This window comes from Heptranchias perlo, chromosome 31 (assembly GCF_035084215.1).
Source record: "Heptranchias perlo isolate sHepPer1 chromosome 31, sHepPer1.hap1, whole genome shotgun sequence".
Taxonomy (NCBI): domain Eukaryota; kingdom Metazoa; phylum Chordata; class Chondrichthyes; order Hexanchiformes; family Hexanchidae; genus Heptranchias; species Heptranchias perlo.
In genome coordinates, this window is record NC_090355.1 from 11,930,747 (window position 1) to 11,950,462 (window position 19,716).

Genomic DNA, 19,716 nt, shown 5'->3' on the forward strand with positions numbered 1-19,716 from the left:
CACCACCTCTCTCAACCCCTCCACTGCATCAACGTTGTCGGCCTGCTTGTTTTCATCAAATTCTCATCCTCATATTTAAATCCTTTCATAGCCTTGCTGCTCCTCTATCTGTAATCTTCTCCCACCCTATCCCCTCCCCCCCACCCCGACATACGCCATTCCCTTTGCCCCACAATTGGCAGCTTTGCCTGCAGATGTCCTGGTCCACTCTGGAATTTACTCCCAAAGACCCTTCACCTCACTGTCCTTCTTTAAGACCCTCCTTAAAATCCACCTCTGACAAAGCAGTTGGTCAACCCTTCTAATACCTCCTTCTTTGGCTCGGTGTCCATTTTTGACCGACTACATCTCTGTGAACTGCCTTGGGACATTTTTCTGCACTAAAGGTGCTATATAAATGAAAATTATTGTTGTTGTCTAATTTCTGGGAGACCACCCTAATACCGAATGAAATGTAATTTGATTGATGCGTTTTTTTATTGGGTTACTTTTGATTAATTATGTCTATCTTCCTTTTGCACTGGCCTGGATCAAAGGGAAGAAAATCATATAATTGTGCTGGTGCCTTGTGTTCCTTCAGTTCCATTCTTGTTGAACCACTAATTGGGTGAAAATGAACAAAGGATTCTGTGGAGTTCATTTCTTACATAAAAGCTTTTCATCAGGGAGATGTGGTCCAAGTTGTTTAAAGTACTGTGGAGAACCGCAGAATTTCTTGACTTTTATTGTTTGGAAAGAGACATTCTGAATACATGACAGCTACAATCTGCTGTTTGTTATAATCTTACTTCTTAATAAACTTAATTCATAGTTTCCAGCCTAAGTCTTATTGTCTGTTAGTGTGGTCTTTGTCATTAATCAGACTGATTAGGCGTACACCCAGACTATTTCCAATGCATGCCTTAAGCATGGTTAATTGTTCACCCTGCGGTCTGCTTTCCCAGAATACTCAATCCATAAGATCGTGTTTCAATCCATTAGGAGTGGAGGCTTGCCTATGGAAGTGAACTTTTGTGTTGAAAAAGTAGCTGGAACAAGCTTGAATTGTAAACAGGGACTTCTCAACATGCCAGGCAGACACTTACCACGATAAACAAAGTTAGTTACTTGTATCAAGACAAAACTGCCCTGTGCCAAATGGTATATGAGCCTCGTTATGGGTGTATACACCTTCAGTTTGTAGGTAGACTTCTAAACATTACATTTGGATCAAATATACTGTACAATGTGAAGCACATTGCCTTGGCCAAGCTGAATTTTGAATCTCTCTTTTGCTGCCACTGCTTATCACGGAGAAGATAAGAAAAAATCCATGTTAAAAGCCATGATGGGTACAGTGTAGCCATACACTGTGCCATGGAGTGCCAGGATGCAGGTCATTTTTCCTGAATCTGCACTGGGATGTAGGGAATTCCTAATTTTGTGTGATTCTTGGACACTGGACAAATAGTCAAGCAAAGAAAGTCACCCTCACTCACAGTAGTTTAGTTAATCAAAAGTAATTATTTAATGATATCAATCATACGAGCATTTATGAAGCAACATCAAACCATACAAATGACTTTCCTCTATAAAATCCCGCTATACACATAATAATTCGCAACGTTATTATGCAATGACTTAACAACTCATACATGTGTAAACAATCTTACAACACCAGGTTATAGTCCAACAATTTTATTTGAAAATCACAAGCTTTCGGAGGCTTCCTCCTTCGTCAGGTGAATGTGGAAAGGAGGAAGCCTCCGAAAGCTTGTGATTTTCAAATAAAATTGTTGGACTATAACCTGGTGTTGTAAGATTGTTTACATTTGTCAACCCCAGTCCATTACCGGCATCTCCACATCATAACTCATACATACATCAGGTAAATCATTAATACATATACAACCTTTAAACCAAGGATTTTGCTCATCAGGCCTGACGGTTGATCAGCTCTTCAGAACTCAAGGTCCTCTTCTTCTTGCGTGATGTTCAACTGCAGTGTGTGTTCCTTGTGATTGCCGGGTGGTGAAGAAAAGAGAGCCCCCATTCTTCTCTCAAAGTCTTCTTTTTATATTTTTTTTTTACCAATACGACATAGGATTGGGGAGGGTCATTCTTTTTATCCAATCGCTCCCTGTTGCTAAACCTCAATCATCAACATACTTCAATGATTGACAGTTTAGGCTTTGATCATGTGACTGGAGACCCTTTGATGTAGAAAAGACCATGTGCTCGAACGATGGGTTGTAAAAGGCCCCTTACATTTCTACGCATGGACATTCTTAATGGTCCTTGCGTCTCCAATTCCGATTGCTTCAATGGTGTCAAATCCATTCCTTATACCATTTGACCATATGCTGGGTGCAACACTGTTTGATGTTTTACAAATCCCAGTTCTTTTGAACAGATTACCAGATAGGAATGAGAGATCCATGCTTTTCCACACCTATCATTGCCTTCCTGTTCCGAAGCCTTTGATGTATGTCCTTGTTGCATTTTCTTACATTACCCCCTGCTGTGTTGAAAAGCTTGTGCTTCCAAAAGCCCATGTGTTTTGAAAACCTGACAATGCTTTAAGCTCAATATTATCCATCTAGTTTATGGATTTAATAATCTAGATATCTATCCGCAGTACAATGTCTTCGATCCCGAAACTCACACTTCTCCAATGTCATCAGTGTCAGTGAGGGAACAACAGGATTTGCGAGAACACAGTTTACCACATTACTGTGTTTGCAGGTTTTCTAATGTCTTTGTTTAAAAGGGGTAGTGTTAACCCTTTCCTTCAAATATCTTTTGTTAAAGGGGTTTTGAGCCCCTCAGGGGGTAGCATATAAGCAGTAGAGTAGGAGGGGAAAATCAGACGGCAAGTCGCCTTTTGGAACCCAATTCAAGGATAACATTAGGAGGGGCCTTGATAGTAGGTCACCAGACTGTGCTGTCAGCTAGGGTAAAGGGTGTGATGTTAAAGGATTGAAAGAGGAGGAGGAGGAATTTCAATTTTTTTTAAAAAAGAGAATAAGTAAAACCGTACAGATTCACAAGTGTTTCTTAATTATCTGCCTTCACAAAATCACAATTCAAGCTAGAGTGCCTTCATTAAATGTTAGCATATGGTACTGCTACCCTCTGAATGTAAATTGTACTATATTTAGTGAAACGTGATGAGCTTCATAGGCTGCATTATTGTGCTGGCGAAACATAATTACAGTACGTGAGACACATATTTACTGAACAGTATAATCTACCATAGTAAGTATCTTTTGCAGATTGAAATGTATTGAAATATGGCTGTGTTGAAGCCTCCAGGCATTTCTCTCAGTAATGCATATGGTAATTTAGGTTTATGTGAGCCTTATTTCAGTTTCCTAAATTCATGGTGAATATTTCAAATTCCTAATTTCTAATTTTTAAATCAACTTTTGTCTATAATTTACAGAAGGCAGGAACAGCTCAGTACTTACCATGAAACAATGTTGATGGGGCAGAAATATATTTAATTAAATATTTGATCTGAATTTCAGAGAACTCTGATGGATGACTAAGTTTTTATTTAAAGCCCGAAAGGATGGAGGAAGCAGATTCAATAGTAACTTTCAAAAGGGAATTTGATAAATAATTGAAGGGAAGAAAATTGCAGGGCTGTGGGGGAAGGGCAAAGGAGTGGGACTAATTGGATAGCTCTTTCAAAGAGCCAGCACAGGCACGATGGGCTGAATGGCCTCCTTCTGTGCTATAAGATTCTATGATTCTATTCTATGATTCTATGATGTTTGAATCAAACTGATAAGTGAGTTTCTGTTATTGGAGTGTACAAGAATGATTGTGTGGTATAATCTGTTTGTGACTAGGAATACTAATCTAAAAAATGCACTAATTTATTTCTCTAAAAATGCACCAAATTTACACCATGTCAAAAATCTCCCAATGTTTTGCACTCATGCAAAATGCACATTTAAATTCTGTAATCCCATGATCCCTGCAGGGAGAGCTGTGATTGCAGAGCGAACCTTGTAGGCCCAATTCTCCGACCTGTGGGCATCGCAGAGTCACCCGCATATGCCCAGAAGTGTGGGAAATGAAACAATGCCACACTGGTGTAGTTGGGACTGCTCTTTTGAGATTGGAACTGGGCTACATCATTTGGGGCTGAAGAGAGGAAGATTTACTGTGCAGGTTAGGGTTAAAGGTAGGGCTTGTGCCCATGCCACCATACTTAACTTGGGAGTGCTTGATCCTGGATGCCTGAATTGGGGCTATAATGTTGCCGTTCTATCTCTGATCCATTCCATTCCTCAACAAGGTCTCTTGACCAGCAAAGAAAAAATATAGTACCCAGGATGTAAGGTGAACATTTTGCCAGTTAGTGAACTAGGAGTGGGACTAATTGATATTTGTATGTCTTTGTACTTTCCACCTCTGTGGCTCTGTACTTTCTCCTTAACCAACTGTGTGTTATAAACATTTCCATTCCCAGCCCATAACTTTCCCCCAAAGAATTGAAATTGATAATATATTAAGTAGTAATATTGGGGGAGGAATTCCTCTGGTTGCCATGTATAATGACAACAGAAATCTGTTTTGACGTTTGCAATGTCACACCACGTAACAACTGGAGCAATTCTTCTCCCTTTGTCATCTCACTGTTTCATAGTTTTCCTCCTGTTGGTAACTGGACATATCTTGTGGTGTGTCAGTACTTGTATGCTTGTGAATCTGCTGCAATGACCAGGCCTTCCTTGTAGAGTTAAGGTGATGGAACCTCCCTGGATAAAATACAGAATAACAACAATAATTTGCATTAACAGTAGCACTCCTCACATATTGAGCATTTTAATCTGGGGAGAGGCAAATACCAAGCAGGTTGGGCTAAGGATTGTGGGAGAAACTGAATGTACAGTTGAAGCGTTAGGTTTTTCGGAGACTTTTGAAGAAAACGAGAACAAGCTCAAGCAATTTGGAGAGAGAATTTCAAATACAGGTGCATAGCAACCGAAAGATTGACTTGCGATGGTGGAAATAAATTAAAATTCCACTATATTGGTCATACCCTGAACCTGGTTTTTACGAAGAATTACACAGAATGTACAGCACAGAACAGGCTATTCGGCCCAACAAGTCTATGCCGGTGTTTATGTTCCACACGAGCCTCTTCATCTGACCCTATCAGCATAACCTTCCATTCCTTTCTCCCTCATCTGTTTATCTAGCTTCCCTTAAATGCATCTATGCAAACTGCTTCAACTACCCTTGTGGTTGCAAGTCCCACATTCTAACCACTCTCTGGGTAGAGAAGTTTCTCCTTAATTCCCTATTGGATTTATTAGTGAGGATCTTATATTTACGGCCCTTAGTTTTGGTCTCTCCCCACAAGTGGAAACATTTTCTCTACGTCTACTGTATCAAACCCTTTCATAATCTTAAAGACCTCTATCAGGTCACATCTCAGCCTCCTCTTTTCGAAAGAAAAGAGCCCCAGCCTGTGCAGTCTTTCCTGATAGGTATAACCACACAGTTCTGGTATCATCCTTGTAAATCTTTTTTTCACCTTCTATATCCCTTTTATAATAATGTTTATAATAATAATTGTCAAATAATGTTCTGATGGCAACACATTTTAGTGATGTTCGTTCATTCTTCCAGATTATTAACAGCCTTGGTTGCTCAGAGAAATAAATCAGATTTCAGATATATTCTTGTAAAACCCTTCTAATATAAATCAACTTCCAACAATATCTGCTTCCTTCATACAGGGAGAACAATTTCATGAAGGATTTCCCTCAGCTTGCTGATGGATTAGTTGTCATTCCCCTTCCAGTGGAAGAGCAGTGTCGAGGAGTTCTTTCTGAGCCATTGCCCAACCTCCAGCTCCTCACAGGTAAGCATCTCGTGTATTGTCAGTGTCCTACAGATTGCCTGGCACAATTAGTATATTCTTGCAGACTGGTGCTTCTTGTCTGTGCACGTGGGCATTAAAGAAATCTAATGAGCACTAAATACGCAGCAAACATACAGAACCATGTGTGTGTTCAGAATGAAGAGGCCTGCTCATTGGAGGTGCCCCAATCAGGACACACACAACAGTTTCTGTCTTTCGCAACTGCGAGGCTATTTGGCATGAGTAACTGATTTTATGTTGAAAATACTGCCATTTCATGCAATCCTGCATTTTAATTATTGTTCTTTATTACTGTCATGTTAAATGAGGTTATAAAGGATTGTTCACTGACATGCGAACACTTCATTTGTAGCCACACAAAAAGAAGGATGTCATAATGCGACATAATTCTCTTAATTCCTTGAGAAACAAGGAGTTATTACTGTAGTTTTTGTGAGTATAATTTTCAGTAGCAAAATATTCTGACACCTGAATTAATTGATTGTGAGAGATCTACAGTGTGTCTCTCTTTTTATTGTTCTTTTGATTCTAAGTTATTGCTTTTTTTCTCTGTTCTACTCGGGATTGTTATACATCTCTCCCAGCCAAGAAACCAGCCAGGCAATGCCTTTACTTCTTTCTTCCTGTCCTGCTGTGATTGGAAACTCATGTCGAGAATTGGAGCAGCAAACCTCTTTCCTACCACTTTGTGGTGCAGCTCATTGGAAGCCAACATGCCATGTCACAACACTCAAACCACACAACTCATTGGAAGCCAACATGCCATGTCACAACACTCAAACCACACAATTCATGGGAAGCCAACATGCCATGTCACAACACTCAAACAACACAATTCATGGGAAGCCAACATGCCATGTCACAACACTCAAACAACACAATTCATGGGAAGCCAACATGCCATGTCACAACACTCAAACCACACAGCTCATTGGAAGCCAGCATACCATGTCACAACACTCGAACATGAATGACACTCTAACAAATTTTATTGTGCTTTGACTTAAAAATTAGTAAAAACCAACTTGGTTTCTTTTCTAGGTAATGCCAAATACAACGAAGCAACTGGCTATCCCATGGTGCAGGAGTGGAGGGTTAGAAGCAATCTGTACAAGGTTAAGCTCAGTGCAACAACCCAATCTGCAGGTAAAAAAAATACAAATAAATGAAGAACTCTGTTGAATATGAATGCAATGATTCAAATGAGTTAGGTGCCGCTAGCGTAGCATGAAGAGTTTTTAACTGTACAAAATTCACAAGAATGAAGGGCTGAAGGCAGAGTCAAAGATCCGGATTTTGAGGAAGATTTTGAAAGCAGGGTAGAAGTGACAAGCTAGAAAGAACTAGGCAGAGAGTTCAGAGGACAGGAGCCAATAGAGTACTAAGTGTGCCAAGGGCCACAGGTGAAGGAGAAATGGGCTACAAACAAACATCACATAATCTACTGCAGGAGTGTCTGAGCTTTTTACTTTGGTGTTCTGCTTAGGTGCATTCATGTGGGTGTAATCCATGATTCCATTAATTTGCATATATTTCAAGTTGCTGGCAGTAACCGATCTTGATATTCTGATATAGGATTCCTCAAATGAGGCAACAGTGCTGTGAATAGTCCTTTCCAATATTCTCTAGGCCCACAAAATCCAAACAGGACAAACCACTGAGTGACACATAGAAGTACAAGCCTGGGCTTCGAAGGTTCGATTGCCAGAGCTCAGAGGCCTATGGTCTGCAATTTGGGACCCCTGATCTGTTGGACTCTTCTGTAGAGAATGCAGCTGAAAATATTCCCCTAAATGTGGCCAATGCAATCACATAGAGCTTAATCATAGCATAACTCAGGAAATTCTGATGTATTTGGTTGGCTAAAGTGAGCCAAAGCACCATGGAACAAATATTCAAACTCCTTAAGAATTTCAATTGTTTAGAGTGCTTTTAATGAGCAGTTCCATGTTTAAAAAAAAATTTATCAACACTGATGTATTGCATGATAATATTTCTCATGTTTCTTGACGTGGTTGACTCTTAACTGCCCTCTTAAGTAACTTATTAAGCCACTCAGCTGTTTCAAATCGCTACGCCGTTCAAGAAGAAGGCCCAACATCTACTCCTCAGGGCAACTAGGGATGGACAATAAATGCCGGCCCTGCCAGCTATGCCTACATCCTGAGAATGAATAAAAAATGTCTGTAGTATTTGAATATTTTTTGGATCATTGAGCTTAGATCAACCATTTTAATTAATGGTAGTAGAATGCTCATAATTTTGATAATTACTCATTTTTAATTAAAGCTTGAATTGAACATAGCCCCAAAGTTCAACCTTCCATGAAACCCCTTTCAGCAAGATACTGGGTAGATGCCAACAATTTAGGATCTGATAAAACATCATGGGAGTGGAATTCTCCGGACAATACCTTTACTAAAAAGATTGCTGAATATACAAGTGGAAGTTCTTTCTTGTACTCGTGCCAACTTTTTCATCAAATTTATCAGCAAGAAGAATTTTCACCTTCATCGCCCAACAATTCCATAGATTCATGTGATGGAAGTCTGAAGTTTGTTTTTCACAATACCAGTTTGGTTGAAGAAGGCTTTTCAATCCATTAGATCTCATTTTACCGATGTTTTCCTATTACAATATATAATTATTTCTTGAATGAGTCCTGCATCCTGGCCTCAATCGCCCATCCTGGCAACCTATTCTATCTGTTTATTCTAAATTTGCCCTTCAGAACTCAGTTCCCTCTTGCTTTGCTGCCTGAGCTTATCTGCACTAATTACAGGAGAACCTCAATTATCCACTCTCAATTATTCGCAAGAATCTTTCTGATATCAGGGCTCAATTTTGAACTAACGACTGAAAATGCAATTGAAAATTTTTAATTGATCTTTCAGACACACTGGGTTGTGGATTCAGCAGGATAAGTATGTATTATCTGGATATCCTATTTCTGGTAGAATTTACTATGCATGCGGCTCTGATGTTAGCTTTGGGTCAGGGTTTTGGTTCCGGGAGGGCGGTTTAGGTGGCCAACATTTTTTTCAAGAATTTCTCATTTTTAAACTTTTATCTACACATGCTAGGAACTTGCTTAGGTCACCTAAATAGATCAAATGGAAGTTAAAACTCATTATGTACGATTAAATATTGGGGATTTTTGATTAGCCACTAAGCTGGGTGGGGGTTGGAGTGGGGCACAGAAAAACAGGACCGTTCCATTACACCAGGTAATCGAGATTCACTATACTTCGGGGTAGAATTTCTATGGAGGTTCCCCAATCTCCCGGAGTAACTTTGACATGAACCCCAGGGGAACGACATAAGTGGCCGTTCACACTGTTTCTCCGGGATTTACGATACATTTACATTGTATGATCGGGAGTTCATATCTGTGGCGGATCAGTTTGAGACATTGTTTAAAGTGGAACCACTCCATGTTTTATCCTGCATATAATTTGCACAAATTAATTCCACTGATTAATCTCCTTAACTGATAAGATTTAAAGATTGAGAAAGAAACAACGGAGAAGGTGGGTGAATTAGAGTCAAATCAGGGACAGAAAGGGAAATAAAAAGAAGTTGGGGTTGCTATTTTAGTCAATAAGATGCTTCATCATTTTAGCTCAGTGTAGTTTTCATTTTTCTTCCATTTCATCACAATAATCTTCATTGTTATTGTACTCTGAGAAAACATCCGACACAATGTTGGACAAATCGATCTGTTCTACAGCAGTTATACCTCATTCAGAAAAATTGCTTTTATCCATCGCTAATATAGAGAGTGCAGATATAAATCACAGATCAAAGGAATTTTTAAAAATATATATTTATAAAGATTAATCAGTGGAATTAATTTGTGCAAATTATATGCAGGATAAAACATGGAGTGGTTCCACTTTAAACAATGTCTCAAACTGATCTGCCACAGATATGAACTCCCGATCATACAATGTAAATGTATCGTAAATCCCGGAGAAACAGTGTGAACGGCCACTTATGTCGTTCCCCTGGGGTTCATGTCAAAGTTACTCCGGGAGATTGGGGAACCTCCATAGAAATTCTACCCCGAAGTATAGTGAATCTCGATTACCTGGTGTAATGGAATGGTCCTGTTTTTTACACGATGGGCCGAAGGGCCTCTATCCGTGCTGAATAACTCTAAAGTTATGAAATCAGCTGCATCAATTAAGCACTTACAACAACTATTACTTTAATGTTGTAAGAATTCTATTAAACTTGTTCAGGTGAATGAAGTGCAATTTCTTTTATTATTTTGAATTTATGGACAGTTACTGATATGATAATGTTTTTGAAAGTTTAACTAGCTGAGTTTTTATTGCTCATGTAATGAAAATTTAAACACGCCTTTAAAGCACTAATGCTGAGCTGGAGACCGTGATTACAAAATTGGTAAGCCTCAAGTGGGATGAAAGATTAGAACAATTTTTGAGTGGAGTGAACTGTCTTATCAAGCTGAATATGTGATTAAGAGTAAGATGAAAGTTACAAGAAAAAGTACAAATGTGGCTGATCAAATATTTTATGGAATACAATTGTTGTGGTCCAATTGGCATCGCTATTTGTAAGGCTTGAATAGCTGACCTCAGCAGAAATGTACTCCGCAGTTCAATAAACTTGGAGAGGGTACAGAGGAGATTTACTAGAATGATACCAGGGATGAGGGACTTCAGTTATGTGGAGAGAGTAGAGAAGCTGGGATTGTTCTCCTTAGAGCAGAGATTTAAGGGGAGATTTATTGAGTTGTTCAAAGTTATGAAAGATTTTGATAGAGTAAATAAGGATTTCCAGTGGCATAAGGGTCGGTAACCAGAGGACACAGATTTAAGATGATTGGCAAAAGATCCAGAGGGGAGATGAGGAGAATTTTTTTTTACGCTGCAAGTTGTTATGATCTGGAATTCACTGCTCGAAACGGTGGTGGAAGCAGATTCAATAGTAACTTTCAAAAGGGAATTGGATTTATTTGAAAAGGAAATGTTTGTAGGGCTATGGGGAAAGAGCAGGGGAGTGGGACCAACTGGATAGCTGTTTCAAAGATGCGGCACAGGTACAAATGGGCCGATTGGCCTCCTTCTATCCTCTATGATTCCATGAAACTTCATCACATCCTGTGCGCAAATCAAAGAAGCATTATGGAACAATTCTCCACATTTAAATGCAAAGAAATCTATCCATGATTTACAGAAAAAAAACCATTTAAAACGTGTTAAAAATTGACCTGATTAGTTTATCCCTCAGACTGCTGACAGACCCTGGGAAATTCTGATCTCCCTGGGCCGGATATTTTTAAAAGTATGCAACCTCATATACTCTGAGGGTCAAGATTCTTCTCTTTATTGAAAAAAATGGGTTAATGTTTCTTTCTTCCGTAATTAATAACCCGCTAATAAAATCATGGGAATACACTGCTTCGAAACATGTCATTTCAGGAAATGTGATTTGGTTAGTGGGTCATCAATTACAGAGGAAAATGAGGATTATCTGATTTTTCATTATAGTCGCAATTTCACCTGCTTGACACTAAAACAAATACTAATGTTACATTCATAAAGCTAGTCATCTTTTATTACCATAATATTAGCTCTACCACAGTACTGAAACGGCCCTTATCAAAATCACAAATGACATCCTATGTAATTGTGACTGTGGTAAACTATCCCTCTTCATCCTTCTCGACTTGTCTGTAGCCTTTGACATGGTTGACCACACCATCCTCCTGCAACGCCGCTCCTTCATCGTCCAGCTGCGTGGGACTGCGCTCACCTGGTTCCATTCTTATCCAGTCGTAGCCAGAGAATCATCTCCAATGACTTCTCTTCCTGCTCCCGCACTGTTACCTCTGGAGACTCCCAAAGTTCTACCCTCGGCCCCCTCCTATTTCTCATCTACATGCTGCCTTTCAGAGACGTCATCCGAAAACACAATGTTAGGTTCCACATGTGTGCTGATGACACCCAGCTCTACCTCACCACCACCTCCCTCGAACCCTCTGATGTCTGTGATTTGCCACACTGCTTGTCCCACTGAGCAAAGATTTCCTCCAACTAAATACTGGGAAGATCGAAGTCATTGTCTTTGGTCCCCACCACAAACTCCCTTCCCTAGCCACCGATTCTATCTCTCTCCCTGGCCACTGTCTGCGGCTGAAGCAAGGTTCGTAACCTTGGCGTCCTTTTTGACCCTGAGATGAGCTTCCGATCACATATCTGCCCCATCACCAAGACGGCCGACTTCCACGAACATCGCCTGACTCCACCCTGCCTCAGCTCATCTGCTGCTGAAACCCTCATCCATGCCTTTGTTACCTCTAGACTTGACTATTCCAATGCTATCCTGGCCGGCCTCCCATCTTCCATCCTCCATAAACTTGAGCTCATCTAAACGCTGCAGCCCGTATCCTAACTCGCACCAAATCCCGTTCACAACACCATCCCTGTGCTGGCTGACCAACATTAGCTCCCGGTCCATGAATGCCTCAATTTTAAAATTCTCATCCTTGTTTTCAAATCTCTCTATGGCCTCACCCTTCCCTATCTCTGTAACCTCCTCCAGCCCTACAACCCTCCGAGATCTCTGTGCTCCTCCAATTCTTGCCTCTTGCGCATCCCCAATTTTAATTGCTCCACCATTGGCGGCTGTACCTTCAGTTGCCCAGGCCCTAAGCACTGAAAAACCAGCCCAAAACCTCTCTGCCTCTACTTCTCTCTCCCGCTTTAAGATGCTTCTTAAAACTTACCTCTTTGACCAAGCTTTTGGTCACCTGTCCTAATATTGCCTTATGTGGCTCAGTGTCAAATTTTGTTTGATAACACTCCTGTGAAGCGCCTTAGGACATTTTACTATGTTAAAGGCACTATATAAATTCAAGTTGTTGTTATAATGAAATTAATAAGTTTAAAAAAACAATTTGAGAAACAATTACACACTTTTGCACAGCGGGGTAATGTTCTGAGAACATACGCTAGCCAGTGCATCCTCAGAAAATTCCTCCTGTCTAAATTCCCAATTTTCACTTCTTCCTTTTATGTTTTGTTATTTCACTTTTACTTTATTTCCATTTCAGCCGAGAGCTTCCTGCAGTCACCACTCAGGGCCACCAGATGCAGCTAGCACTGGGCCCTTCTCCTTTTTCTGTTGCATTACATCCCATGAATGTGGTGCACCCAGGGCATTAACGACATGATAAAAATTGGTCCCAAAATCTCAATGTAGAATATTCACTACCCAAATTATTCTGTTGTTTAGAAGCATGGTTCATAATTATTTTCAAATCAATTGAAGCTGAACGAACATTAAAAACTAGTGAAGTTTAACTTACAATTTCAAATCATTATAATAAGAACATAAGAAATAGGAGCAGGAGTAGGCCATAGAGCCTCTTGAGCCTGCTTCGCCATTCAATAAGATCATGGCTGATCTTCAACCTCAACTCCACTTTCCCGCCCGATCCCCATATCCCTTGATTCCCAAAAATCCATCTATCTCAGCCTTGAACATATTCAACAACTCAGCATCCTCAGCCCTCTGAAGGTAGAGAATTCCAAATATTCACAACCCTCTGAGTGAAGAAATCTCAGTCTTAAATGGCTGACCCCTTATCCTAAGAATAAGGTCTGTTAATTACTACAGCATTGATCTGCAACATAAACTGATCATAAATTTGTAAATTAATTTTCCATTGGGAGCCAGGTATCATGAGGTTGTATTGAAGTTAATTTCAGAGCAGCCCATGTATAAATTTAGGAGAAAAAGAGTGCAGAAGCATTTTTAAAGCTGGAAAAGGCCATGAAGCCCAACTGATCCAAACTGATGGATTACATATCTCTGCAAATTGGTTTGAAATGGATCATGAAATGCTCAATTTAAGAGAAAGGAAAGTCTCGGAAATGTTCCACCCCAATGGAGGCCATCTCTTTCCAGCTGAGCCACTCCAGTAATGTTGCTGATAAAGAACGGTCCTCTCCATCCTGGAGATGCTCCATTTATTTTAATGGGGTAGGGCTGAAACTTTGGACAGACATGAAAGCTGCCTCATTCCAGGAAAAAAGGTCACCAGGAATGTTGCACATTTTACCGGTCACTTGTTCTTGTGGTTTGGATTTGACATTTATTATATCATCATGTAAAGACATCCTGCAGTGGGATTAGTTACACGGCACAGAAAGAATGGTTTGTTAATAAGGATCTCTATTTTTCCGTTTTGTCAAAGAGTGCGTATTTTTCATTTTCGTTTCCGACCTAACAAAATGGTGGAAACACTTATGTACCAAACATACAATTATTTGCAAAAATGGACAAACTATGCCCCTCATCAAAAAAAAATTCAGTCTGCTTTGCAGCTGTGAGCACAACAATGCTTTAGTAATGCATAGACTTTATCACTATTTTTCAGCATTCAATGTAGAACAGTATTGGGTACCTGGAGCAGTGCTTTTGTGTGTAAGGAGTCCCTACAGAGGAGGCACTTAACCATAATATAATACAGTAAATAAAGGAAAGGGTTATTTTTCCTCAACTTTAAACGAGTACCATATTCTTACCATATACAGTATGATCAATGTTAAAAGCTAACATCATATATTAACCACGGTTCTGTCCAGTGCCCCAACCATCAGTTTTTTAGTGATTGTGCTGCTGGAAGCCATTTTATTATGGGTTGGTCCTTGAGTGACCTAGTGAGCAGATCCATCTTTCTCTCTCTCACACATTACTATGTAACCTCTCGCTTATTTAATGATACTGTGAAATCTTGCCCTTCATAAATATGGCAAACTTCAGGTCTGATCTGGAGTCAAGTGCTCCTTTTTAAATCCTGCATGAGTTTTTAATAATTGGCTTTTAATAACCTTAATAAGCAAAAATCTGTTTATACTTATTCTTGTCAATTTTCATGAACCTATTTTTGGATAGGACCCATCCTCAAACAGTTTCATTATTGCTTTCTGTTGAAAGTGCACGTGCACAGTTTCACTCAAACTATCCATCATAGGGCCCAAGATTTTTCATCCCCAGCCCCCACATTATTACTTTTGGCTGAGGCTGATGCAATAAGAAAAAAACCCACAATTAACATTAAACTTTTTAATGATTTCACTCCAATGCTTACATATGGCATCCGTTCTTTTAATTACCCTGCATATGGCCTAAACTTAGCAATTCTTTTACTTTCTTCAGTAATTATACACTTGTATTTTTTCCTCTCCCAACTTAAGTACCGATTAGCAAAACACGAATAAGACTACAAACATACTTTGTATTTGAATTCACACCAGTGGTTTTGAATCACTCAGACTGCACAGTACTCTGGTTAGGTTTTACTAGATGTGCAACACGGAAGTGTGTAGCAGTTCAATATTTTACCCTCAAATATCTAGTGATGGGAGAGCATGCAGGAGCAGCATCATTTATAGCATCCATTGAATGTAGCACCCTCTCCATCACTTTCTCCTTTCTCCTCTTGAAGGCATTGACTGCTTGCTGGGTCGCCATCCAAGTGGCCATGAATCATTTGTAAGTCTCGATAGTGAGTGCTGGCAGATTATTTGATTGAAGGATTATCACAGCTGAGCCCAACCCAGTCTTCATGAAATCCTGTCCTCACATAACCCCCACACATGCACATTTCCACTAGGGATTGCTGATTAATGATCAGGATTGGGAATTCTAACCCAAAATTTCCCTTCCTTAACCCAGAGGCTCTGAGCCCAATTGTGACATCCCAATAATGGCCCTAGCTAAGAGTAGTTGACTGGGATTGGACATGGTATACTACCCTGGTCTATACGGCTCAGCTACCCTCTTGCTAAACCAGCTACTGTGGAAGCAAGGAGCAAATATCATTGAAGAAGTATTAATCATCATTTAGAAAGACATGGATTAATCAAGGACAGTCAGCATGGGTTTGTTAAGGGAAGGGTCGTGTCTGACTAACTTGATTGAATTTTTTGAGGAGGTAACAAGGAGGGTCGATGAGGGTAGCGCATTTGATGTAGTCTACATGAATTTTAGCATGGCTTTTGACAAGGTCCCACATGGCAGACTGGTCTGAAAAGTAAAAGCCCATGGGATCTAAGGGAAAGTGGCAAGTTGGATCCAAAATTGGCTCAATGGCAGGAAGCAAAGGATAATGGTCGATGGGTGTTTTTGTGACTGGAAGGCTGTTTCCAGTGGGGTTCCACAAGGCTCAGTACTAGGTCTCTTGCTTTTTGTGGTATATATTAATGATTTAGACTTAAATGTAGGGAGCATGTTTAAGAAGTTTGCAGATGATACAAAATGATAATGAGGAGGAAAGCTGTAGACTGCAGGAAGATATCAATGGACTGGTCAGGTGGGCAGAAAAGTGGCAAATGGAATTCAATCCGGAGAAGTGTGAGGTAATGCATTTGGGGAGGGCAAACAAGGGAGGATACTGAGAGGTGTAGAGGAACAGAGGGACCTTGGAGTGCATGTCCACAGATCTCTGAAGGGAGCAGGACAGGTAGATAAGGTGGCTAAGAAGGCATATGGGATACTTTCCTTTATTAGTCGAGGCATAGAATAGGGAGGTTACGTTGGAGCTGTATAAAACATTGGTTAGGTCACAACTTGAGTATTGCATATAGTTCTGTTCACCACAGGAAAGATGTGATTGCACTAGAGAGGGTGGAGAGGAGATTTATGAGGATGTTGCCAGGACTGGAGAATTTTAGCTATGAGGAAAGATTGGATAGGCTGGGGTTGTTTTGTTTGTAACAGAGGAGGCTGAGGGGAGATTTATTGAAGTGTATAAAATTATGAGGGGCCTAGATAGAGTGGATATGAAGGACTTATTTCCCTTAGCGGAGAGGTCAATAACTAGGGGGCATAGATTTAAAGTAATTGGTAGGAGGATTAGAGGCGAGCTGAGGAGAATCTTTTCACCCACAGAGTGGTAGGCGTCTGGAACTCACTGGCTGAAAGGGTGGTAGAGGCAGAAACCCTCATCGCATTTAATAAGTACTTGGATCTGCATTTGAAGTGTCGTAACCAACAAGGCTACAGACCAAGTGCTGGAAAGTGGGATTAGGCTGGGTGGCTCATTTTCGGCCGGCACAGACATGATGGGCCGAATGGCCTCCTTCTGTGCCGTTAATTTCTATGATTCTAAGAGTAGATAGAATGAAACTCCCAAATATTTGCCAAATTTTATTCCTTCTCATCTCTGTTTGGAGCAGATTATATAACGGTGCTATGTAGGGTGAGGGGAGGAACTTGGCTAATCTCCTACTTCAAAGTTTTTACTTACATTACAATTTTTGCATGTGAAAGAACTGCCAGGTTTTCAGCTTGTAAATGTGTACTTTCTTTCACTGCTCAGGTTTCTCTAATGTGCTGAAAATGCTGAAGGGAGAGAGCAGCAGAGAGGACCTGATTTCCATCATCCAGCAGTACGGCAGTCATTATATTGCTGAGGCTCTCTATGGCTCGGAGCTCACATGCAAAATACACTTCCCCAGCAAGAAGGTCCAGCAACAACTTTGGCTCCAGTATCAGAAAGGTAGGATCAAAAATTGACTTTTTTCGTCCATTTTGATTTCCATAAGGAGAACAATATTCGAGGGAAGGATTCAAGTACTTTTAATCTGAAGTAATCTTACTTGACCACACGCCAAAGAATAAAGAGAATTGCTCCTAGATAGTAGCTAGAGGCAGTGTTGTTCTCCATTTCTGTTGGCAACAGCCAGAAGTGTCAGCCGTCTGGGCACTAAGCTCTGGAATTCCCTCCCTAAACCTCTCCTCCTCACAACCTCTCTCTCCTTAAAGACGCTCCTTAAAACCTATCTCTTTGACCAAGCTTTTGGTCACCTGTCCTGATACCTCTTTATGTGGCTTGGTGTCAAATTTTGTCTGATAACGCTCCTTTAAAGCGCCTTGGGATATTTTATTACGTTAAAGGCGCTATACAAATGCAAGTTGTTGAAGAAAATATTCATGGCAAACACTCGACACAGTCCCTGGGGACTCTCTCCTCCAGCATTCTAAAATGTGGTACACATCTGCCTCAGAAGGATGAATGGTTGAGTAAATCCTGCTGGGATTAAAGCTTAAGGCCCCCTGCTACCTATACCTTGCCCAATCAATTGATCCACAAAGAACAAATGTCCACACAGCTGTCACTGCAGATGTGCCACTTCACCAGTCTACAAACCCAAATGAAATATTAAGTGTCAGCGCAGACTCGAGCCCTGATCTACCACTGAACTTTTCAGTTTAGTTACAACGCCGGGATATCGAGGATCTAGGAGATTGTCAATTCCCACTCATTTTAATTGGCAGGCATCCAGAGGGAGCAGGTCTTCCCTTCTCATGAGGCTGTAGTTTTACTGACAGATGCAAATACTATTCCCACCCCAGAAGAGATATTTTTTGAAATTTTGTTTTACTTTTGTTAGATATTGTCTGAGAGAGGGGAGAGTTTAACTAAAAGTACTTCTCTCCCATCCCCAGTGCTGTCCCCTTTTTTTGGAACTGTACTCAAAATTGCAGCTTTTTGGGATCACCCCTTCATCATAGGTGTATTTATCTACGTGCATTACCTGAGACTGGAGTATTATCCTTGTATTCGTTAGAAGTTGTTTAGAACCTGCAATTTCTCTTAGACCTGGGTGTGGATCAGTTTTATTTTAAGCAGAACATAACATTTTTCTTAGGTTTTTGGACCAGGGCAAATCTGCTGATAGTCAGTTAAAAGCAATAAATGATGGTGTGGCTATCTGAACTAGTTTTATTTCTCTCCTTTCGTTCATTGTGTGATTTTGTTTCTTTAAGAAAGAACTTTCATTTGTATATTGGCTTTCTCAACCTTAGGAGATCTCAAAGCACTTAACAGCCAATGAAGTACTTTCAAAGTGTAGTCACTGTTGTAATGTACGAAAACCCAGCAGCCAATTTGCACACAAGGTCCTGAGATAAATGACCAGATAATCACTTTTAGTGATGTTGGTTGAGAGATATTGACCAGGACACCAGAAACTCCCTTGCTCTTCTTCAAATAGTACCATCGCATCTTTTACATCCACCTCAGGAGTAGGTTTAATATCTCATCCAAAAAGCAGTACCTCTGACAGTGCAGCACTCCCTCAGTACTGCACGAAAGGGTTAGCCTGGATTACGTGCTCAAGTTTCTAGTCTGAACCTCTGGCATGACCTTCTAACTCAAAGACCAGAGTGCCAAGGTCAACATCCCAACCATTTACATTTCTGTTCCCCAATCTTTTAGTTCTTTAAAACCAACAGAAAACCTTTTGATCCCCAGTTGTTCTTTGTCAAGTTACATTCACAGTAGAAAGTCTACAGTGATAACATGTCTTACAACACAGCTTGCAGACTATCCTAAATAGTTCAGGGGAGCAATGGCTGTTTGGCCACTGAGACAATGGCAGACTTTGGTCGCATTGCCCCAGATTTTGGATTATTACATTTGGATGTGGTTAAGAGCACCCCTGTCTTGTGTGCTATGTGTTACCGACATAACCAGTCCCATGACTAACAGATAGGGTATGAATGGGGATCAGAGAATTTTTCTTAACTAGTTGGTTAGAAGCACGGCCATTGTCTTATAATTGAAAACAGAATTCCAGAATGTGATTCCAAAAATTGGTAAAAATCACAGAATCCAATGTAACAGAATTTGACTCACTCAGTCTCCTTAAATTAATGGCCTTGATTAAAAGAATGACAATCAAGAGTTCCCTAGTTAGCCACAAGGTGGTACTGTGTAGAAACTGAGAACTGCAGGTTATGATAGGACTTGTTTTGTATGCAGCAGCACCCAATGGTTAAAAGGAAAA

General features: G+C 40.3%; 1 protein-coding gene across 6 annotated transcripts in view; it reads left to right on the forward strand.

Moving 5' to 3' along the window:
* LOC137300495 (astrotactin-2-like) overlaps positions 1-19,716 on the forward strand; it is a 1,223,335-nt gene that overhangs the window by 734,345 nt on the left and 469,274 nt on the right. For all 6 annotated transcript variants that reach the window (XM_067969577.1, XM_067969574.1, XM_067969575.1 and 3 more), the window contains 3 exons: positions 5,739-5,863; positions 6,926-7,030; positions 17,244-17,423. In XM_067969577.1, coding sequence (XP_067825678.1) covers positions 5,739-5,863; positions 6,926-7,030; positions 17,244-17,423 — 410 coding nt within the window. The remainder of the gene's footprint in view (positions 1-5,738; positions 5,864-6,925; positions 7,031-17,243; positions 17,424-19,716) is intronic.